General features: G+C 42.5%; 1 protein-coding gene across 1 annotated transcript in view; it reads left to right on the top strand.

Moving 5' to 3' along the window:
- Nucleotides 1–13123, top strand: part of LOC308174876 (melatonin receptor type 1B-B-like) — a gene marked incomplete at both ends in the record, with an annotated part of 34657 nt that extends 21534 nt beyond the window's left edge. The window contains 3 exons of the mRNA XM_080549986.1: nt 11325–11443; nt 11691–12035; nt 12707–13123. Coding sequence (XP_080406112.1) covers nt 11325–11443; nt 11691–12035; nt 12707–13123 — 881 coding nt within the window. The remainder of the gene's footprint in view (nt 1–11324; nt 11444–11690; nt 12036–12706) is intronic.
- Between the last annotated feature and the right edge of the window lie 11672 nt (nt 13124–24795).

Here is a 24795-nt window from a genome sequence, read left to right as displayed (position 1 = left end):
TCTGTGTTCCATGTGTCCATGTTGCTTGCTGTTTTTGTGTTTTCCGTATCTCCTGTATTGTCAGCGTCTTTGGGCCTCGGAAAAGCGCTATATGAATTATTATTATTATTATTAATACAACACAGCTGTAGCTATTGTGGCTACTAGGTGTGGATGTGAAACCATATAATTGATATTGTTTCTCTCTCAATTATACCCTTTCTAATTCAATAAACCTGAAGTCAGACCGACATACTCTGTCTCCAGACTCTTGATGATAGGAGGTGCTTATAGCTGCCTGTCTAGCTAGCCAGCTACATTTAATAAGGACAACCACACAAAGCTATTTTTATAGAGCAGAAAAGCCATAATGGCAAGGGGAGATTTGAGAGCAGGGGAAAAGAGAAAATGGGTGGTTTTCTTTTGTTTTCTCAACAGGGATAGTAGTCCCGACAGATATAAACTAGCTTGTCTCCTAAGTGGTAAAACATATACAATATACAACACTTGCATTGTACTGTAGTAACAGTGTTTCACTTTCTTTGAAATGGAGAGTTTGAATGGTTCTAGTAGTAGGTTAGGTTCTACGCTGCAGAACAGCTGAGACGAATTTCATTTGATTTACGTCACCTTCAAAAAGTCACATTGAAAGGAATAATCTCCTTCAATCTCTTTGATTGCCTTCACTGACTTTTAGCGTTTTCACTTTGATCTGTCGTCCTGCTCAGGGGGACCAGAAGGGAGACTTGGAATAGAGAAAACAGAGGAAACTACCAGCACAGACCTCTTCTTCACAGACGCAGTAGTAGTACACTACACTAAGGGTGTGTTCTCACTAGAACATTTGCTTCACATGGAATCAGAGTTTAGGATAAAATTAGCTTTGCTCTGTGTCGTTTGGAGCTGTGAGAACGCGCATTCGAAGTCGCTCCCGGAGCAAACAACCGACGCATGCTCCGCTTGAAAAGGGTGGTTTCGCTCCGATTAGAAACGACGCATCGAGGCTGTCCATAGGAAAACAACAGATTTTACACATTTTAGATACATATAGATATATTAAAGTACTACACACAAGTGCTCTCAGTCAGCTTTACAGAGCTAATAATAATAATAATAATAATAACTTTAATTTCTATAGCGCCTTTCAAACAACCCAAGGACGCTTTACAATTCTAAGATGGTCAGACAGACAAAACAGAAAACAAACAAAGCAAAACTGAAACATTGACTAGGGGCTAAAGGCCTTGGTGAACAGATGGGTTTTCAGGGCTAATTTGAAGGAGTCCAGGGTGGGCCGTTGCGGATCACTATGGGGAGGGAGCTGCGGTTAGTCCTGAATAGTGAAAGAGGAAGACTCGCTTTAATCTCTTGGTAACACTTTATTATAGGTTTCATTTATAACCCCTATATAAACCATTAGGAAATAATGAACTCACTATTTTCCAATTATTATTCCAACATGTTTAAACATTATTAAATGCTTAGTGAATTAAAACTAAGGTCAACTCAGCCAACTCACGGTCACAAACAAAACACAATTCACCCTTTACAAAAATGTATAAATTATGTTGATAAGCCAGTTGTAGACCTTGATACATATATTGGGACATGTCATTATTGAAACATTTTCCTAAGTGTTCCTCATATTATAAATGATAATGTATAAATAATTTGTAGTAAAGAGTACCTGGGTGCTGAAGTACCAGGCTGTACCAGTGCCAGTACCAGGATCTGTGCCCCAATCTGGATGCAGAACAATGCAGAAATAACTTTAAATGTATGGACAGTATGCTGATAATATGCAGGGAACTTTTCCTGGATACGCAGTGTACAGGTTTTTCGCCCTTGCTTGCTTGCTATGCACCGGTGGTCCTCTGGCCTCTCCTCGGGGGCCCCCGGCCGCCCCGCATGCTTGGTCAGTTCCGCCACTGGGGCACCTGCTTGGCTAGACTGGTGCAGGGATATTATGGTCTGTGCTTGCTTGGCTGGGCCGGGTGTGCTGGTGGTGGGGCGGGTCGGGTGTGTGGGGCAGCCGGGGGCCCCCGGGGCGGGGATTGCAGGCCGCTGCTGTGTGCTGGTAGGCAAACTGTTAGTAGTCTCTCTATGAGTAGAGGGCTGTAAGGGAATTTTCCTGGCTACACAGTGTACAGGTTTTTTACTTTTGCCTGCCTGCGGCTCTGTCATTATGTAAAGCACATTGAGTCGCATCTTGTGAGAAATGCGCTATACAAATAAAACTTGATTTGATTGGTGCAAACATTCAAATGACCAAAAAAACCATAAACTTTTAAATACAACTAAATATATCATACAGTTGGACTGCCAGCTGGAGCTCTGCACGCATGCTGTCAACAGCTTTCATGAACACACAGCCATGTTGGGACAGCTTCCAAGGAACATTCATACAAACTCGAGCATTCAAGCGTACAACCTCATGACTGCAGCTACAGTACTACAATTGACCTAATTTGTGAGAACATACATTATTTTAAAAGAGAAAAAGGAGAGGGGAAGGAGATGTGTATAAAGCGAGCCTTGTAATCCATCATTGATGAATTAATTGATCTCATTGATGAGTCTCACAGAATACATAATGAAAGACATTTCATCTTGTGGTCATCATGCTTGTCAGGCAATTGTGTAAATGTTCCAGCTCCAGTAGGCGATAGAACCCCAAATGCCCTCAGTTCTTTCTAGCTGAGTAAGAACTCTCTAAAGTTTTTCAGTCTTCACTCCATCAATGTCACCCCTTATAGATTATTTCTTTTCTTTCTAAGGTAGTGAATGAGTGGGAGTCGTGATCCTTGAAGTGAAGAGTGCAGTCTGTTCCACGGAGCAGCGGACAGTTGTAAAAAGCAGATAGTATTAGAAATTGAAGGGGAGAAAGCTATAGCTAATCGCAGTATTTCAATTAAATACCCAATAATTAAATTACCCCCCTCTTACTCCTGATAAGAGTTATGTAAAGGCCTAGCAGACATGGTTTGATGGTTAGGCTTTGAAACGTTGTGATTCTTAAAGGCCCTGAGCCAGTTACTTAAGATCCTTCAAATCCTGCGCCTGTGTCAGCTAGAATTAATTATGCCTATTTATAATCAAGTCTGTTTTGGGGGGGGTTTTACATTCAAGAAAGACAAACAATAGCATACACCTTTTAAGTAAGATACAGAAACTCAGCCAGAGGGAGTAATACGTATTCAGACCCCTTAGCTTTTTTCCACATTTTGTTCTACACATTTTGTTATACACTCGATTTAAAATTGCCCTCAAGACGCACGATGACAGTGAAAACATGTTTTAGAAATATGTGCAAATGTATTAACATTTAAATACATAAATACATATTGTAAGTATTCAGACCATTTTCTATGACGCTCTTAAAATCAGCTGATTTTGGATTTTGAATTGATATCTTTGATTTTATAGGGTCTCTGCATGTCTTGGCGTAGGAATCAACACTTTGTGGATCAGGTTGTCATTACAGCCTGAGCAAATGGAGAGGAACAAAACTGCTCAGAAATTCTACCCCCGAGGCAGTACAGTTGATGGGACAACATCATTTCAGCTACTCAAAAAGTGGTCTATAACAACGTGATAAAAAAAGATCTCACATCTTTGATTGTGTTTGCAACAATGAATTCAAGTCATACAGCAAAGAAAGTGGCTGGAAATGTAAAGCATTAAGTTGAGTGTAAATCCAGCCCATGCAATGCAGTTTCCACATCATCCCTTGTGTGAAGAGTACTGGTAGATGCATCATGCTATGGGTATGTTTGTCACTGGCAGGGACTGGGAGTGTGTCAGGATCAAGAGAAAATTATGAAATGTGCTAGCTACATTGTCTAATCCACACAGTGTGTAACTGATTGCAAACCAGAGCAAAAGCAAAATATATTAATTCCGAAATCACATGAACTATTACCCATGCACACAGATGGACTCAATTCAACTTGTTGAGTAACTTTAAGACATTTTAGCATTTGAGCAAAATGACATAATTCAATTTCAATACATTTGCAAACAATTCTAAAAACATGTTTTCGCGTTATGGGGTATTGTGTGTGGATTGATGACAGGAAAAATCAATTTAATCCATTTTAAATTGAATCTATAAGACAACAAAATGTAGAAAAACTGAAGTGGTCTGAATACTTTCCAAAGCCACTGTATTAGATGCTATTCTATTATACTATACTAATAACAATTCGATTGTTAAGTCGTGACGTGTTTCCGGGTCCAACGTTGGCTGAGGCGCTGTCTTCGAAATGCCGCAGTAATAATAATAATTCATTATATTTGTATAGCACTTTTCCGAGGTTCAAAGACGCTGACAATATGGGAAAAACAGGAAAGTTGCTGTGTCCCTGACCCTTGTTGTATGAATAGATCTGAGTCTAAAAAACAGTTGAACTGTCATTCTACCGCTTTAGTACACTGGTACTCGGGGTGCGGGGGAAGTTTTTATTTGGACCCGGAAATTGCTAAATGTCACTTGACATCAGACTTAACAACCGAATACTGTTTCCTTGGGATATTACTTTCACTAAACAAACATATAAACTCAAACAATGCAATATTTGGTTTCTCCCTTGGTGATGCAGTATCTATGCCATCTAATTAGTGTTTGAAAAAGGTGAGAGTGCAGAAGAGACATTCCCCTGCTCCAATTAGCTCCACTCTTGTTCCACTATGTTTTAAAAAAAGAAATCAATTTTGGATTCTTTTTCGAATAGGGTTAGCTGAGCACACTGAATCTATCTAGCCCACAAGCAGAACACATTATCCCTCAGCACACTGTTAATAGGGCTGTACTCTCTCAAAGTATATTCTCATACATCGCAGCAGTTTATAGTATCCTGAGAGACTAGACCACATAAAATGACCAGGAGACACTCTGGGCCATAGTTATAAGAGGAGCCAATCAGTCTCTGTGCAATAAACCAAAGGTTATTGTAGTCATCTGTCATCACCCTTTTTCCCTGTCTCCATCTCTTCTCACATTCTGTTATGTTGTCCTTTCAATTTTGGAATGAAATGGCAGTTCATTTCTCATACCAAACATGAGTTCAATTGACACATGGAATACACTGCAGGATGTAATTAGTCACGAGAGAGCAGGTTGGGATTTTTATATATCCTGTACTGAAAAGGAACTTCAATCATTTGTATCATTAACACCCCCTCATCATTACCCCTCAACTGTTCAACCCGCCAACCCCTCCCCCCCCCAGCTCAACTCTATCCTCTGGATCACATAATGGATTTGATCTCCTTGTAGGAATGAAAAGAGGGGGAGGAGATAGGAACGAGAGAAGTGAAGAAAGGAGGAGAGACAGGGTTATGCTCAAAGACAGCAGTGTCAACAACGCACGCACGCACGCACGCACGCACGCACGCACACACACACACACACACACACACACACACACACACACACACACACACACACACACACTCTTCACTGCCAAACAGCATCAGCCTGGCAGTGTATCAGGGACATGGTTGTTGCACAGTGATCCGTGAGTGCTAAGTTGCCCATTGGGACAGAACACTAGGCTGAGTGCCAATTATTAACCAGCTGTTACATGACTTCTGACACTGATCTCGTACAGTATGCGGAACACCCCTTGTGCAAGATTGCTGTTCATTGGTTTCGCTCAGTGTCCACAGCAGAGAGTACTTCTATTTTATCTTTTATTTTATGCACTTTGAGGTTATTCTTGTATAATGAAAGGAGCTTTGTAATACATTATTATGATTATTATGATTATTACTGACTGAGGCAGCATTGGATTAGCAATGGTGTTACAGTGTTTTATAGAGAACACTGAGGGCCGGTTTCACAGACAAGGCTTGAGACTAGTCCTGGACTAAATCACACTTTCAATATAGAATCTCCATCAAAGATGCTTTTTAGTCAAGGATTAGGCTTGAACCTTGTCTGTGAAACCGGCCCATAACATCATAACTCAGCTGTGATTCCTGTGTTTTACGCCAAGTGCAGTCGATTTTCTCCTAAACAACATCGTAAACAACTACTTTTCTTTTCTCTATCAGTTGGGGGGGAAAAGGGTTTGTTGTCTGTTTCAAGTTTAAGTGGTGGCTCAGAGGAGATCTCTCTCCACTTTATTGTCTCTGCTAAGTGAGGGGTATAGATCTGAACTGACTGTTTGGTAAGGCAATGGTGTACCGGACCATTTAGATGTTGAATACAAAAACATTCAGGGGCCACAGAGAGCACTAATGATGGTTCGGTTCAGACAAAATTCGGAAAATGTGATTATTATTATTATGTTTGTGTGTGTGTGTCTGTGAGTGTGCGTGCGTTGTGTGTGTGTGTGTGTGTGTGTGTGTGTGTGTGTGTGTGTGTGTGTGTGTGTGTGTGTGTGTGTTGGGCCAAGGAGGGATAACCTTAACAGATTTAATCTGCACATTTGGCTGGAATCTCACAAGATAATGTAAACTGTTTAATGGATTATAGCTGCTCCGAGAGGCATGGGTCAACTGAAATGGTCCGGTTCACTTTTTGTACCGTCAGTTTCTCAACAAACTGCTGCTCACACCCAACAGCTAAACTAAAGCTTCAGGCTGTTTATCCAAATAAACACAAACACTTTGTTTTTTTTAAATTCAAAATGTCTCGGCTTATAATTAATGAGTTAATTATCAGAAGGAACCTTGGAATTAATGCTGAATCAATCAAATACGGAATGGAATGGAGCATTTGCAAATCCGTGCACGTCGAGGTCCAAATGAGGATGTGGTTGTTGTAATTACAATAAGCCTTTTTTGAAATTACATTTTTTGGGTTTTTTTGTTTTTTCTGAGTGGGGTGGTGCTACACCACTGGACCACCCCAGGCCACATAATTACAATACGCCTATTCCCATCTTCATACCAGTAGAATGAGAGCTCATCCCTCATCTGATTCCTCTCTCTGTTTCATACTTTGTCTTACAGCACTCTCTTCCTACAGCAGAGAAATATGAAAAAACATGAATAGTCATTTGGTTACGTCTGACTGATGATGAACAACTCACTTGCTACTTTTGACCAGAGGTGATTTTTTTCCATCGCCATGACCATTTGTGATTTTTGAACATACAGTACACACTTCAAGTCATGCATCCATACAGGTACTGTATATATACCCTGTGATCTGCACATGAGCTGTTCCTTCCCCAGTTTGTTTACTCTGAAGGGTGAGAGAGTCCCTGTGTCCTGTCTGTTCTCACATGATCTTGGGGATACAGTAATGATTTGGCCTGGTCCCACTCTATTAGATAGAGTTGTGTGGCGTCATCTCTTAACCTTGTAAAACCTTGTAATGAGTCTTGGCAGGTCTTTGGCGTCTCTGTCTGCTCTCTGTATGAGAGAGAGGGTAAAATAGGCATTAGGCAGCAGCCAGAGTAGTCAAAGTGTCAGCTAAATGACATATTATATATATATATATATATTGACATTGATTATATATATAATTACTATCATCTGACATGGAGAGGGAGTCACTGGATGGCCCACAGGAGCATTTCTCAAAGATCCCCTTCCTCTTCCCCCCCCACCCACCTTTCTCTACGTTACCTGTATGCATTCACATCAATGTAAGTCGCTGTTGGCACTGTTGGGAGATTATGTATGTCTGTTTCACATTGCACCAAATGTGATTCATCTAACTGATTGGAGAGGAGAGAGCAATGGAGTCTCATTCCAACAGTGGAGCTTGTTTTTACGGCCCTCCACACTTTCGGTTGATTAAGCGCGGTCCTCAGATCGTATGAGCGTGTGTGGCCCTAACACACGAGTGACTTTCCACATAAACAGACTTCCTGTCAGCAACTCTCCAGTCTCCACATAAACAGACTTCAAGGTTAATGAAGCCCAGTGTCACCGTGGCTATTTAATGCATCTTACTTACTCCTCTGTGAAAACAGATCTGAATGCTAACACAAGTCGATCGACACACACTCATCCTCTTTCTTCTCACCCGAGAGGAGACAGGTCAGACAGAGGATGAGAGAGATAATTACAATGTCTCCTCTGTTAGCTGTGTACGTTACTCACAGAGAGGTACGCAAATTGGTCTGGTGTTGGAACTGGCCCAAAGGAACCTTCATTCAGCTACTATTCGTAATTAAATTAGCATGAATGTAAATATTTTTGTCGTATATGTCATGGCAATAAATGTCAACGTTGTTGAAAATCGAGTTAGTGTAGAGTAGCGGGGGTTACTCACAGAATCCATTGCGTTGCAGTGGTTTTGGCTTGACTAGCGAGTGTGCCGTTGATTTGCAACCAATTTATTGACATTTTTCAGAATAAAAGTCTGAAGTTTGATTGGTTGCCGGCTTGTTATATTTTTAACTCAATACATAACAATGCCTTTGGGAGGTATGTTTGACTGGACCCTATCACTGCTGAAGGGAGGGAACCCAGTCAGAAGCAATCCCAAGGGAACAGCGGTTATGTTTGAGGAGGAGGAGGAGGAGGAGGAGGAGGAGGAGGACGACGAGGATGACGACGAGCACTTGCCCAATTCAATTATTGACTGACACCTCTTGATCATGATGTCTAGAACCTTTTTAAAATTAAATTTCAAACCTCCCTAACATGATTACATGTGCTCATGTGAGGGCATGGCTGATGTGTTGTTTGCGGTGGAGGAGTACTGTAGGAGCAGCTTATTGTATTCGTCTTCACCTGACCATCTACTTTACTAAACCCAAACATTTACATATGAATATAGATCTAAATATGCTTAGTTGTTATAGTTATACTGTAGTGAACATCATTTTTGTCTATATTTGCATATTGGGCTGGTGCCAGGTTTGGATATGATCTGTTAAAGTGAACCATCAATCACAGACTTCTTAGTACAGTAACAAAGCTCAATAAGGTTTTTGTTGTTTGTGACTGTACATTGTACAGACAGTGTGTGTGTGTGTGTGTGTCTGTGTGTCTGTGTCTGTGTCTATGTGTCTGTGTGTCTGTCTGTGTATCTGTGTGTCTGTGTGTGTGTGTGTGTGTCTGTGTCTGTGTGTGTGTGTGTGTGTGTCTATGTGTCTGTGTGTCTGTCTGTGTATCTGTGTGTCTGTGTGTGTGTGTGTGTGTGTGTGTGTGTGTGTCTGTCTGTGTGTCTGTCTGTGTATCTGTGTGTGTGTGTCTGTCTGTGTATCTGTGTGTCTGTGTGTGTGTGTGTGTGTGTGTCTGTCTGTGTGTCTATGTGTCTGTGTGTCTGTGTGTCTGTGTCTATGTGTCTGTGTGTCTGTCTGTGTGTCTGTGTGTCTATGTGTGTGTGTGTGTGTGTGTCTATGTGTCTGTGTGTCTGTGTCTGTGTCTATGTGTCTGTGTGTCTGTCTGTGTGTCTGTGTGTCTATGTGTCTGTGTGTCTGTGTATCTGTGTGTCTGTGTGTGTGTGTGTGTGTGTGTGTGTCTGCCTTCCTGCCTGGCTTAGAGTTCCCCTCAAGGCTTCTTATTTAGTGGAGGGCAGACAGAGGATCATGTTTGCTCTCTGTGAAATAGACGTCAAGTTATTGTAAACAGAAGCCCCGCAATTTCACTTACTCTGACCGAGCCTTGAACTTGTGCCTTCTGGCTTACCTTGCCTGCCTACCGAACAAGGCTCAAAAAGGTTTTTGTTGTTTGTGACTGTACATTGTATTCTGTGTGTGTGTGTGTGTGTGTGTGTCTGTGGCTTCTGGCTAACCTGCCTGCCTACCTGCCTTAAAGTACCCCTTCATTGTGCAGCCAGGCCTGTTATTTATGTAAAGGTCGAGAGACCATCATGTCGGCTCTTTGTGGAAGGATAAGTACTCCTGGTACTAATGCAGTGTACTGCAATGTACTGGATCAGCCAGTTGCATAAACACATGCCAGAGTCAGAGAGGCAGGCTAACAACTGATGAGAAGAGCAAATAATACATTGGGGGAAAGAAGTATTCAACACATCAACAACTTTTTTAATGGTACTGGTGGAATCCAAATTATCAAAGGGAAGATGAATGAGGCCATGTACCAGGAAAACGGGGCGGCTGTGGCGCAGGAGGTAAAGCCGGCGTCTAATGATCGCAAGGTTGGCAGATCGGCGGTTCGAGCCCCGGCTGGCCACATGTCGAAGTGTCCTTGGGCAAGACACTGAACCCCAAATTGCTCCCAATGAGCGGGCCGGCGCCTTGCATGGTAGCTTGCCGCCGTTGGTGTGTGAATGTGTGTGTGAATGGGTGAATGAGAGGCCGTTGTAAAGCGCTTTGGAATAAGGCGCTATATAAGTCAGTCCATTTACCATTTACCATTTAGGAAATTCTTGAGAAGAATCTGTTGCCATCCACCAGGATGACGAGAGACGCGAGTGGATCTTCCAGCAGGACAACGATCCAAACATACTGCAAAGGAGACTCCTAATTGGTTCAAGGGGAAGACAATAAAGGTGTTGAACTGGTCTCGTCAATCGCCAGACTTCAATCCAATAGAAAACTTGTGGAAGGAACTGAAGATCAATTCACCAGCGGGCCCCCCCCCCCCGGAATCTTTATGATTTAAAGACTGTCTGTGTTGAAGAATGGGCCAGAATCCCACCTGGTCACTGTGAGAGATTAGTTTTTTTCAGTACAGGAAGCATCTTGAAGCTGTCATTGGAAACAAAGGCTTATCCACCAAGTATTGTGTATGTTTCAGTTAGCATGTTCAACAGTGTTACAATTTCTTTAGCTATGTCATTTTATTGTCTTAATACCAATTGAATAATTGTTGATGTGTTGAATACTTATTTAATTTTAATTTAATAATTTTGCCATTTAGCAGACGCTTTTATCCAAAGCGACTTACAATTACGAATTACAGTGACATTCCCCCTGGAGTAACTGAGGGCTAAGTGCCTTACTCAAGGGCACACTAGTAGTGGTGTGGTTTCAGGCGGGATTTGAACTCACAACCTTCCGATCACAAGTCCAACTCACTATCCACTAGACCACCACTACCTACCTACACTAATACAGCTGTATTGTATGCCTCTATGTTCCACAGACTTCCACCACTACCATTTCCCCCCACTGTAGATGAGAGAAGCGAACGAGAAGGAGTAGAGAGGGGGCAGCGTGATAAATGATTAATGGTTTAGTAACCAGCATGTCTGGTGCTGAAAACATCTCTGTGTTTATTCACACTCATAGCCAAGATCGCCAGAGTTCATTTCTAATTCCTTGTATAGGAGAAGACCGGTAATGATAATGCCGGTAATTCATATTTTCTGGTATAAATGAATGAATTTCATATTTCTCTAGGCCTATAAAAGCATAAACAACGCATTTACACATCTTGTATTGTCTCTCTCTCTCTCTCTTTCTCTGTAGGTAATGTGTTTGTAGTGAGTTTGGCATTCGCTGACTTGGTGGTGGCGTTCTACCCTTATCCTCTGGTCCTTTACGCTCTCTTCCATGACGAATGGGCGCTGGGAGACACACAGTGCATGGTGAGTCTGTCTGTCTGTGATCTGTCTGTTTGTCTGTCTGTCTGTCTACAGCACTTGTCTCCAGTCTGACTCTTTTTCACTCTCACTTTCACTTTCTCTGTCTTTTTCTCTCCCTTTCCCTTTCACTCATTATCTCTCCCTTTCCCTTCCACTCCTTCTCTCTCTCTCTCTCTCTCTCTCTCTCTCTCTCTCTCTCTCTCTCTCTCTCTCTCTCTCTCTCTCTCTCTCTCTCTCTCTCTCTCTCCAGGTGAGTGGTTTTCTCATGGGTGTGAGTGTTATCGGCTCTATCTTCAACATCACTGGGATAGCAGTGAACCGTTACTGCTATATCTGCCACTCCTTCTCCTATAGTCGTCTGTACAGCTACCGCAACACCCTCTTCTTCGTCGCCCTCATCTGGCTGCTCACCATAGTGGCCATCATCCCTAACTTCTTCGTTGGGTCTCTGCAGTACGACCCCCGGGTCTACTCCTGTACCTTCGCCCAGACCGCCAGCAGCTCATATACGGTGGCGGTGGTGGTGGTTCACTTCCTGGTACCGATCGCCGTAGTGACGTTCTGTTATTTACGGATCTGGGTGCTGGTCATCCAGGTGAGTGTTTTTTTTTTATTATTATCCTTAATAATAACAGTAATAATAATAATAATAATAATACTGAGTACCGTAGTTGGATGTGATAGTGACTCAACCGAGAGAGTCATTAAAATGAGACAAGGATTTGTAAAGATAAATGTCAAGATTCTTCAGGGTGTCTTTTTCACCCGGAGCCACATAATGGGATACAACTGACCCTGCAGTTTCATTCAGTTCTTATAAGAACTGAATGAAACTGCAGGGTCAGTTGTATCCCATTATGTGGCTTCTGGTGAAAAAGACACTACCACTTGGTGACTTACAGGAAACTACAGCTGTATTGTATGCCTCTATGTTCCACAGACTTCCACTCCCCCCCGTCTCACACACACACACGCACACGCACACACACACACACACCCACGCACCCACACACACACCCACCCACCCACACACACACACACACGCGCACGCGCACGAGCCCTCGCACTCGCACTCGCACTCGCACACAGACACACACATACAACTGACAATGTAATCAATGTTTATTACATTGTTTTTTAAATTATATTGTTGTTTGTATCTTTATGTCCTATGCACCAAACACACCAAGTCAATTTCCTGTATGAGCGAATATACTCGGCAATAAAAATAATTCTGATTCTGATTCTGATTCTGATCTCACCCAGGTGCGGCGGAGGGTGAAAAGTGACGAGCGGCCCCGCATCAGACCCAGCGACCTCCGGAACTTCATCACCATGTTTGTGGTCTTTGTCCTATTCGCCATCTGCTGGGCTCCGCTCAACCTGATTGGCCTAGCCGTGGCCATAGACCCGCCCCACGTGGTCCCTCTCATCCCCGAGTGGCTGTTTGTGGTCAGCTACTTCATGGCTTACTTCAACAGTTGTCTGAACGCCATCATATACGGTCTGCTTAACAGGAACTTCCGGAAGGAGTACAAACGCATCGTCACCTCCGTTTGGGTGTCTCGGTTTGTGACTGAGACGTCGCGGGCCGCCACGGACGGGAAGACGAAACCGTCGCCGGCTCCGGCACCCGACAACAATGACTCACTCAGAGACCGGTTCAACAAGACTGAACTTTGAAGTTTTTGAAACTGTGAACTGTTGAAAGTTTCCTTTGGGGCCAGTCACCCAGACCTCTCTTGTCAAAGAGATTGAACACCACTGAGGAAGCAATAGAAACAATGGGTGACCTTCAATCTTTTCAAACGTATAAAATAGCACTCTTGTTTAACAGTCACTGGTTCCAGACATGGGCCAGCCCCCAGACACAGCACAACAGACTTGGATTGAGGAGAAAATGCAGTACAACACAAGAGTCTAAAATCAACCTTTTACCTTTTACTCCACTACTGTAATTGCGTAGATCTGAAAGGCTAGAGGTACTATAAGTGTGGTGGTGAATGTTCATCCTAGCCTCCACTCAAACTGCTTGCATTCAGATCAAACTAAATGCCTAGGGGGTAGAGGTTAGGTGTCTATTTGGACTATTTCGACTTGGTACATGTGGGAATACGGTACATGTGGGAAAACTAGGGTTTGGGTTAGGTGCTAGGGTGCTACGGTTAGGGTTAGGATTAGGGTTAGGGTTAGGGTTAGGGTTAGGGTTAGGATTAGGGTTAGGGTTAGACATGCCAGCATGTACCAAGTCGACGTAGCACCTAACCCTAACCCTAGTTTTCCCACATGTACCGTATTCCCACATGTACTGTAACATATATATTATATATAAATGTTTTCAATGCACAGGCTGCCTTCCTTTGTTTAGCGTTTGAACAGTATCTGGACAGTCAAACCCAAGGTCTCTGTGAAGGTTCTTCATACTTGAACCATAAAAACAGATCTCTTTGATCTCTTTTATCTCTTCATTTCAACTGAACTCACAGCTCAGGTTGCCTTTCAAACGTCTGCTGCTGTAGAGAAATCCATGTCACTGACGTTTGGATTTATTACATTGTTATGATATTACAATATTGGGAACGGGAAGTTGGAGAGAACCAGGATGAAAGTAATACGGAAACGAATGTAACATTACAAATTACAGGAAGGTCGAATGATGTAATTACGCATGCACGTCTTCCCTTCAAAATGTCTGCATGCTGCAACGTTTGAAAGTCTGACAAACGTTTTTTGACTGAGGCAAAGTAATACACATGTTATTTTCTTAACCCATAAAATGATTAAATGACAGTATAGGTTTGGAATGCCTCTGTCTTGGATACGAGCTAGTGAGGGAGAAGTTACAGGAGAGAGTGGTGGGGTGAAAGTTACAGAATACGCACCTGATTGAAAATTATGAAAAACATCTTCTATTAAATGAAAGAAGAAATGAAATGACAGTTGCTAATAGTAGAGGACATACGTTGTTTGTCATAAAATATGGTGCTGTAGATCTATCCATCTCTGAGTAAATAATAATAATAATAATCATAATAATAATAATAATACATTAGACTTATATAGCGCTTTCTAGACACTCAAAGACACTTTACAAACTTAAAAGATCAAGTAGTAATAATAAAAAGAAACTAAAAATAAATAAAAGAAAGTATAGGGTCTAATTCATTTTTAGATTACTAATCTAAGTCTAAGTGTCTTTGTAGGACAATCTACTCTGTATACTGCAATTACACCTAGATTTCGCCAGCGTCCTCTCTCAAACGGCATTTTTTGAAAAGGATGGTACACTCAGCACAAACTAGACAAACTAAATACTGAACTAAACTAGTAAACTAGTGTTACTTTCGTCCAGGTTCTCCCTTACCGTAGACCTTTTGAGTTCACCCTCTTTGGGTAACAGTTTAGATTAAGTTCTCCCTATACCTGTGTAGTAACATTGAGATTAATGTAGTAACAACATAGTATTAACATATTGTAAAATGTAGTGTACTGTAGTGTACTGTACATAGTGGATATGTGTTTATCAGAACAATCAGAATATGAATTGCCATCTCTGTTCAAATCAAAAATACTGCCTTACGTTGATGACAATAACACAGAATCTACATGTTACAGTAAATTGCAAATTGTTCTTAGTAATATTGTACTAATACAAGTGCCAAATCTTCAAGACAGCAACCAATCAGAAAAACCTCTGTAATTGCCCAAATGTGAACAATGTTTGTTGTATTATTGTTCAGTACATTTCAAACTGTGAATAGTGTAAGTGCAACATTCTATCCAAGGAGAATGAGAACTTTTGAAGCACAAATCTCTCTTCAAAGGAAGATTGCTATGTTCGTATTGTAACTTGCTCTGGGTATTGGTATGTGTCGTTGTATCTCTGGCATAAGGTGAAATGTGGAGAAGAGGGTGAAAATGTTTCTTTATTATTTGAGCTGGTTTGAAAGTTCGGAGATATGAAGTGAGTCATGTTCTCCAGTCTCTTTGCTGTTTAATGTCAACTTCGACTCCAGGGTTTGTTGTTGTGGGTTTCTAAACAGAGGGGAATGCGCATGACAGTTTTCTGTTCTCTGTTATTTATGAAAAAATGTTTTGATGAAGAAAAAAAAAAGTGGCATGATGTTGTGAAGAGGATGGTGGAGGGGGCAACCTCTGTAGCATAAACCAAAAGTATTGGTTTGGAATGTAATGGAATATGTTTTACATTTCAAGCCGAATTTGGCTTGGTTGTGACATGGTATTCAACCTTGCACTGTGGCAAAATGGTGCCGCATCAATATGCCGACGGACCATTGTGCCGACAGCCCTCCCTGCATGTGAATGCTGTCCGCTTCTCTGTTACGGCACATGTGGGAAGACGGTACATGTGGGAAAACTAGGGTTAGGGTTAGGTGCTACGTCGACTTGGTACATGCTGGCATGTCTAACCCTAACCCTAATCCTATCCCTAACCCTAAACCCTACCGCTAACCCCAATCCTAACCTTAACCGTAGCACCCTAGCACCTAACCCTAACCCTAGTTTTCCCACATGTACCGTCTTGTCAGTTCTCACAGAAATCCGCTAATAAACTGTCGGCATCGTGGTCCGTCGGCATCGTGGTCCGTCGGCACAGCGGGTGGGCCCCGGCGAAATAGGTTTTGTGTAACAAGAAAGGATTGGGTGTTTACATGTTATCCTCCAAACCACAAATACAAATCTGAACAAAATACTCTGATGTTTTTATGATCATTAATTCATGACTTCAGAAAGTCAATCCTAAATTATACAGTACTGTCTAGTCTCTGTCTAGTTCTGGTTTTGGAAATTATATGATAAAGTGACGACACATCACACCAGTTGTGAGATCACTGTCTGCATGGCTCCCTGTCAGTTATAGAATAGACTTCAAGGGTGAATCCCAATTCCCTCCGGCTCCGTCTTCACCCCTTCGGCTCTGTTTTGCGCGTTCACGTTTAGGGTAGTGTTGTCCCAATTAATTTTTCATCGAGGGCTAGGGGTAAGGGGGAGGGCTATCCACGGCTTCGTTTGGAGAAATTCGGGAGGCACGTTCGATTCGGAGCCATGGCATGCATTGCGAATGAACTCGGGCGTAAAACAGTTGACCTCTCGTGCGCGCAAAACTTAACAGCGCACGCAAAGTTAACATTTTTTATTTATTTATTTTTTTTATCCCTTTTTCACCCAATTTGGTATCCAATTGCACCCAACCTAGTATCCAATTATCCCCTGCCTATTGCGTAGGATCCGCCGCACGACCCCGTGGCCGGCAGCCCCAGAGGAGATAGCCAGGCAGACTAGCTGTCTGGCTCCTCGAGCCCGACACCGTTATTCCAGCACCAGACGGGGGCGGTGTTGCGCGACGGATCCTTGTCCGGAAATAGTCCTATACCCCCCTTGGGAGCGGCCGCTCAATATGCCGCTCCCTGTGGGCCCCGGCCATATCCGGATCTGGCGAGACCGGGATTCGATCCCAGTCCCCGGTGGGCAGCTTGCACTAGAGGCTAATGCTTAGACCGCTGCGCCACCGCGGGGCTCACGCAAAGTTAATTTATGGGCGCGTTAAACACAACTGCGCGCCCGCAAGATGAATTTATGACCATGTGAAATGTATCTGCGCGCGTGCGAAGTTAATATCTGCACGTGTGAAACGTATTTATGTGTCCGTGAGATATGACACATTCCTGACGCTACACCTAACACGCTACGCTAACAGATCAATGAATTATCTTTCGAAAAAGTGATATTCTACGTTGTCTACCCAGTACCCACAACGTAACCTGTCCAACTCTCACCCCTGTTTCACATTGAAAACAACTCTATAATGTGATGTGATGCCTTTCTAAAGAAAAACACAGTGTAGTATCTTTCTCTGTAGGAGGTATATTGTCACATCAGCTCTCTGATCCACAGTCTGTTCCCTGCAGTTTGTCCCAATGAGGTGACCAGAGGGTCAGCACATCCATCAAACATACGATTTCCCAGAGACACAGTTGAGATCTGTAGGGTTAATTACAGCCGAGTGGCTATAGGGGATTGTGAGGCAGAGATGAGGTCTGAACAGAAAGTAAGGTCCTGCTGAGTGGCTATAGAGGACTGTGAGTCAGAGGGGTTCAGGGTTTGGGCTAATAACAGCCTTCATGGCAGAACATGGCAGTCAAACCTTGAGTGCACAAACCAGCAGCAGATATGAGAGAGATAGAGAGAGAGAGTGAGAGTGTGAGTGAGAGTGAGAGAGACACGGGTAGCGAGGGAGGTAACTCCCTCTGAATCAAAACACTCGCTCTGAATCAAAACACATGCAAAACAGCTGCTAGTAGCTAGCAGCTAAGAAGGAGCATCACTATGAACATGCATGTTTCGCACATCACAACATGCTGATAGAACATCAACATGCTAACACAGTCCTTGTTTTTTAACACGTTCTAAAATGTAAGATACAAGCCATGTATCACTTACCCAGTAGCCTACAGCAGACAGATTCAGTGAATCCAATTCACAAGTTATAAGTATTTAGTGATCCTAAAACTGTTGTTAGTTATATCTAGTGGGCTTTTCAACACTCTCATAATATGAAGTAAAAAAACTGGGGGAAAAAGTGCTTTTCACATTTTTCAAAAGAAAAGTCTGATCATTACATCGGATCCCGATATGAGGACCAAAGCATTAGAACATGTCACATTTTTGCTTTCAAAATATTTCTCTCTGCTTGTAACGCAAAAAGTTTTGCACTCGACATAAAGAAACAAATCAACCTCCATAGTTGTTGCCTGTCACTTCTTTTTGGAGCTCTGCTCAAGCAAGGTGTCTCAAGGCATCACTCATTTCAAACAGGTTTCCACCCCTTCGTATCTTTTTTCGGGAAATGATTTCCCCAGGCTTTTTGCACTAGGAAAGGAGGTTACTGTCAATTAAATGTTGACATCATATTTTTTTGTTATAAACCCGATCACGGTTTAAACCTGTGATGTGATGGGTAATGTGGTTGTGTGGTTATGGCCTACATCAGTTCTCTTTTTAATGCAATCGCTGTTTCCTCAAAGACACTGATGAACACTGATGGTGTTCTGAAGGATGGTGTAAATTTAATGAATGTAGCGCTTGCCAGCTGTCAGTGTCATTGGTGTGTGCGTGCAAACATTCTGGTCTATTCTCTGTTCTGGGCCTATCTGGAATGAGTCATTACATTAGTGAAGGGAGAATTAGTCCCTCTAAGGAAGGGCATTGAGGATAAAAACACAATACTATAAACAAAGAATATGTCTGAGGAGATCAGTGAAAGAAGACAAGATACAAACAGGCTGAGCACTGAAACACATGCAGGCAAGCAGACAGGCACGCACAGAGGCAGGCACATGCATGCACACGCACTCACACACACACACACACACACACACACACACACACACACACAATCCTCCAGTCTTCCAGCCACAGCCTTAGTTCCCCAGCCCCATCCTCAGTCCGTCAGTCCTAGTTGTTGCACCCTTGAATAATGATGACTTTCAACCTCATAGAGGTTCAGAACGATTACTTTTCTTTGTGTGCACCGCAATAGCTGCTTTTCAACAGCAGTGCCAGTGCATGCCAAGGCTTACTAGAGGTCAACTAAGCCTGGTGCTTTGAGCTCACTGAAAAATCTGTTTTGAATTTCCACAGTTTCTAATCCTGCCCTGTACAATCTCCAGGTTGTTTATATTCTGCAGTTCTGCAGGTGGCAAACTGTGGAAACACATCAAATTCCCCTGTTTCTTCTCTAAATATTAGGTCTACTCTGACTAGAGTCCTACAACTTTGAGAGGGAGAAGAATTGACTCCCTCTGACGTCCACTCATGACTGTGATTCAGATTCCACTGCTAATGTAAAAGGACTACTTCTTCTTCCTAGTATTACTGTGTCGAACATAGTCCTTCAACCAGATTTTACATTCATGTTCACCATAAGGAAAGTGAGAAAATGGGAACGCATTATAAATTAAGTTCCCGTATAGTCCATAATTACCATAATTACATCACTTTTACATAATCAGCCAGTAAAAGCTATAATTTGTCTGTCATCAGCTGCCCAGAACTGGTAATCAGCAGTTTTTCAGTCACACATGTGCAAGTCACAAGCAAGTCTCAAGTCTTAACCTGTCTCCAGCAAGTCCCACGTTACTGTGGTGAGAAGTCAAGCAAGTCAAGTCGAGTCACTGCTATAAGTCAAGCAAGTCAAGTCAAGTCATATGAAATACTGATGACATACACCCGTTTGCACATTTAAAGTAAATTGAAAGCTGTTCTTGAACCATTTGGAGTAAATGCATGGGGTTGGTCTCCTTTTGAAGGTAACACTTTGACGTTTGTTCCCCAACAGTAAGAATGACTAAGTGGTACTGGTGTTAAGAAATACAAGTTTGAACACACTGAAGTAAAAAGCTTTTTTTCATTTTCACCTAAATATTTTTTTAGCAATGTAAACAAACCGTTGTTGTTGGAATGTTATCGATCGGTGGTCAACTATAAGGCTTCATAGGCGTCATTGGTGAGTTTTATCAAATTTGTCAATGTAGTGTGTTTGTTGGTGGTCTGATGTCGATTGTGCCTGCTGTTATGATTATATAGTCGAGTATTTTATCAATGTTAATCAAGCAAGTCTCAAGTCCTCAAATTTGTGACTCGAGTCCGACTCGAGTCAAGTCATGTGACTCGAGTCCCCCACCTCTGGTAATCAGCATTTAAAAAGGCTGATCAGCTATGTGCAGCAGGTATTGTACGTGTAAATGTGTGTCAGGTCGAAGGCAAGAGCTTGGAATGACACTAGCAGCACCTAATCATTAGCGTTTCCATGGCTCCCTCCCTGTAGGCTACTTTGACAGAAGATACACCTACTCAGAGATGAAAAGACGCCTCAGGGAGAAGACTGTTAATATTTAAAGCAACTGTGAGTCAATACTCACATCTTTAGTTACAGGATCATAAGAGCAACACCTATATACCAACTAAGTATATACTGGAACAGATTAGGAAATTGCTGTAGGACAACGCCAATCATTTAGAGGTGTTTGATTGGGGTGACATTGAAGATAAAGCAAAGTAAAGCTTTGAGATGGCAAGGCAGAAGAGTGTGTGTGTGTGTGTGTGTGTGTGTGTATATATGTATGTGTATGTGTGTGTGTGTGTGTGTGTGTGTGTGTGTGTGTGTGTGTGTGCGTGTGCGTGCGTGCGTGTGCGTGTGTGTGTGCGTGCGCGTGCGCGTGCGTGTGTGTGTGTGTGTGTGTGTGGCTTATCACGATTTTCCAGTCATATCTGTAATAAATTAAAACCCCACTGTGGCCAGACTCTCCCATCAGTAACACAACTCGTCTTAACGCTAACACAGCCCCCAGCAAACATTGGAGCAAGGACCCTGTAGAATCTCCAGAAGAAGTCTGTAGAAGTCCCCTATGGGGTATTTCACGCCACACAAAAAAAACGCAAACTAAATCTGCCGATTTGCATGCACTATTTTAAGTTCCTTGCTTACGTAACTCGGAAAGTCCCTTATCAATATTCCTCAGAAGTCCACGCTTTTTATGAGATCTGATATTCTATAATCCAATGGAATTCTTTGGAAGAGGACACACACTTCACCCGATGACATGGGGGCAATGGCAACACAATGGGAACACTGGCTGCACGCATTGAAGTTAGTGTGTGTGTGGATGCACCACTGTGGCTGTTGTTAGATTGTTGTCATTTTACATGACACAGGACAAAATGTCCATCTGAAAATAAGAGGCTGTAAATGTGCTCACCCAACCTTGATGGCACAGAACTTTAAACTGCTAAGACTGTGTGGCCTGGGGTGGTCCAGTGGTCTAGCACTGCGGTCTACAGTGCACACGTTATGCCGGCATGGGTTCGAATCCGGCCCATGCCCTGCTGACATGCCCTCTCTCCCTTCTTCTCCTTACTTTCCTGTCAGTCTTCACTGTGTCTGTCCAATAAAATGAAAAATATGAGTGGGACTGCCCCCCCAAAAAACAACAACTAATAAGACTGTAACACTGGTGAGACGGTACTGTAATAACCTCAGTGTCTATTGTCTCAGAACCGGATGACCATTAAGATTCTGAATCTGGGTTTATGCAACTCCAAAAAGGCTCTTAAAAAAAAAAAGTTGTTTCATGGTAATGATGTTGGTTATCAATGTTGGGCACAATGGTACCTTTAGCTGAGGGAAAGAGCATGATGGAAATAACGCTGAGATGTTCCAAGTGAAAATGGACAAACTAAAAGCATTTGTGTGTCTCGTTTATTATAGAGGGGTTATGTCAGATGCAGAAACAACAGTGCCCCTTGGTTGGGAATGGCAATAAATGCGCTTCACAATGTCTTGGAAGATGGGGTTGTCTCTGGTGCCTCCTCATCCTCATCCTCATCCTCTTGTGTTACCGGTGACACAGTGATGTAACAGCAATGTGATGTGCTTCTCTCAAAAGCTCCTGAATTGGTTTGTCATTAGTTTCAACGAGGGCTTCGGGTGAGACGGTCGGGTAGAGGAAGCATGCAGCAGTGGTGAGGGGCGGGAACTTAATTGAAAAAGAACTCACACCGCAGAAAACGTAGGCGAGGTGCTGGCGATGGAGCGGAATACTATAGAATGAAGTAGAAGCCGCATACTCTAGTTCCAGATGCAATAGTGCCGATTTTAATTGACAACGGTTTCGGCCGCAGCCTTTGTCAAGTCTTACAAACAACGTAGTGCATGACAGCCATTAAATAGACAGGCAGGCTAGATTGAATAGGTAACACACCTACGTGAGATTACAATTAAGTCATAAATACATGAAAAGACAATCAAAACAATTGGTGTTGAATATAAGCTATACACTGGCTCAAAGGGGCTCAGAGGGGCGTGAACTTAAAATCACTGGTATCGGGGCACTTAGGTGGCGTAGCGGGTTAAGAGCTGACCATGTAACCGCAGGGTCCTCGGTTCGATTCCGGCCGGGGACATATCCTGCATGTCATCCCTCCTCTCTCTCTCTCACCCATCCTTCCTGTCTAAATCTTCACTGTAACTGTCAATAAAAAAGAAAAATATGAGTGGGACTGCCCCACTCAGAAAAAATTACTTAAAATAAATAAATAAAAAATCACTGGGATCAAGGAAGCATCAGGAGCGCTGCTCCATGTTTGCCTTCATCCTCTGTGCCAGGAAAGCTGGGTCCCTGTAGCCAGTTAGTGTAAAGTAGAAGGGATTACTCAGCGAATCCATTGCATCGCAATGTTTTGGCTTGACTAGGGAGTGCGTCATTGACTTTCAACAACATTGACATTTATTTAAACTTTTCAGAAAAAAAGACAGAATATTTTGGTTGCCGACTTGTTCCCCGTTTTCACCAGCTGCTGTCCTATTTATGTAAAATAAAATAAAAACTCCTTATGAACTCTGTTTGTTATTCTCCTGTCTGGTTCAGTCAGCGGAGGAGAATGATAGGATGCTTTAAATTATTTAATCTGCTGAAGTTTTTCACTTCAAGGATATGCAGTAAATCATTTTGTCATTGACAAGACAGGAGAAAGGACAAAAGAGACAGTGAAAGACGGAGAATGAAGAGGGAGAGAGATTAGGGGTAGAAATGGACTTTCGGGGAGAGATTCGGGGTAGAAAGTCATATTATTTATCGATGTCATTATTAGAAGAACTATCCTCTGTCCTTCAGACGTTACTGTAGTGAGTCAAAGTAATTTAACCTTGAGAGAGAAAGAAAAGTGACGCCTGACGCCTGCTCCATCTAAACTATAAGAATCATTCATTAAGCTTTCTTTTTACTCTTTTTTTGATAGTGTTGTGGGTTTATATCATTTTATACTTAGAATTCAAGTCTCTCTGCAGTTTGGCTACTCTAGCACTCAAGGAAGGCCCATTTCCTTCCTGTAAGGGATGGGCCAAGATCTGTGGCTATATGTGACTATGGACAGGGCCCATAACTTGCGCAATCACAGATTTGTATAATATGATTGGTTCCCAAGAATAGTGACCTCGTGACCAAGGACAGTTGTATATGAGTCCCGCCCAATGTTGGGGGCTCTTTGCTTTTTGCTTTTTGCCTTTTGACTGCTATTTTCTCTCTGCGCTCATGTGACTTTGCTTAATAAAAGGCCTCCTTGGAGACAATTTAATTAAGCTCTTTGTGCTCCATATAAGTAAGGAGTATACAAAAAGATGCTACACGGTTGTAATACTGTACAGGACAATGAGGACATCTTCAATGATCCAAGACCTTTACAAACAGTTGAATATAGAATACAACACAAACTCAGCAGAATGTGCATGGACTCCAGGAGAGAGGTTAAAACATTGCTGTTTGTCTGCAAGCACATTGGACAACAGTATGTGAATGAATGGAGAAACCAAAGGTAATCAGTCCCCAGAGGAAAAGCTTAACACATGAAGAAGAGAAACCCCCATGACGAACGACAAAAAACGGCCATATCTGCTGGGTGAACAACAATACAACAATGTGCAAACACAGCAGCAAGATTTTGTGAGCTGTTGTGACAGTAAAAGGACGTCCAATGGAACACAACCACCGTAAAGACTGTCAATAAGTATCTGCACTATTTGCACCATGCTGGTCTCTGTACATAATGTTTACACAGTTCTCATTTATTTGTATTCATATACACTCACCGGCCACTTTATTAGGTACACCTTGCTAGTACCGGGCTGGACCCCCCTCTTTTTTCCTTCAGAACTGTCTTAATTCTTTGTGGCATAGATCCAGCAAGGTGCTGGAAACATTCCTCAGAGATTTCGGTCCATGTTGACATTATAACATCACATTATAACATCACACAGTTGCTGAAGATTTGTGCTAAGAAAATATCCCCCACACCATTACACCACCACCACCGTTTTCACCCAGAGAACTGCCGATCACTGGATATTTTCTCTTTTTCAGTTGATGTATGTTTCCCATGCCCTTTAAATTGTTAAATTGTAAAGTGAATGAGAAGAGATACCCCTAGATACCCCCCCCCCCCCTGTCTCAGTAATGTGCCCTAGATATGTCAGACTTTTTACTTTTGGTCTCTCTGTCCAATTTCTCCATTGCTCCCTCTGAGACCTATACGTACTGCATACTGTGATCTTGATCCATTAGTCTTTCCATATCTATTTCTCTCTCTCTTTCTCTCTCTCTCTCTCTCTCTCTCTCTCTCTCTCTCTCTCTCTCTCTCTCTCTCTCTCTGTCAGACCCTTAGGATAGTTTCAATCTCTTTACATCTAGTCATGAATACACTTAAGCAAACTTAAGTGTGTGTGGGTGTGTGTGTGCGTGCATGCCTGCCTGTCATCGTTTGCTCAAAAGCCAGGAAATGAA

Source organism: Nansenia antarctica, assembly GCF_963989245.1.
Source record: "Nansenia antarctica genome assembly, chromosome: 20".
Lineage (NCBI taxonomy): Eukaryota > Metazoa > Chordata > Actinopteri > Argentiniformes > Microstomatidae > Nansenia > Nansenia antarctica.
The sequence above is the reverse complement of the archived record's forward strand: the minus strand, read 5'-3'. Positions and strand labels throughout refer to the sequence as shown.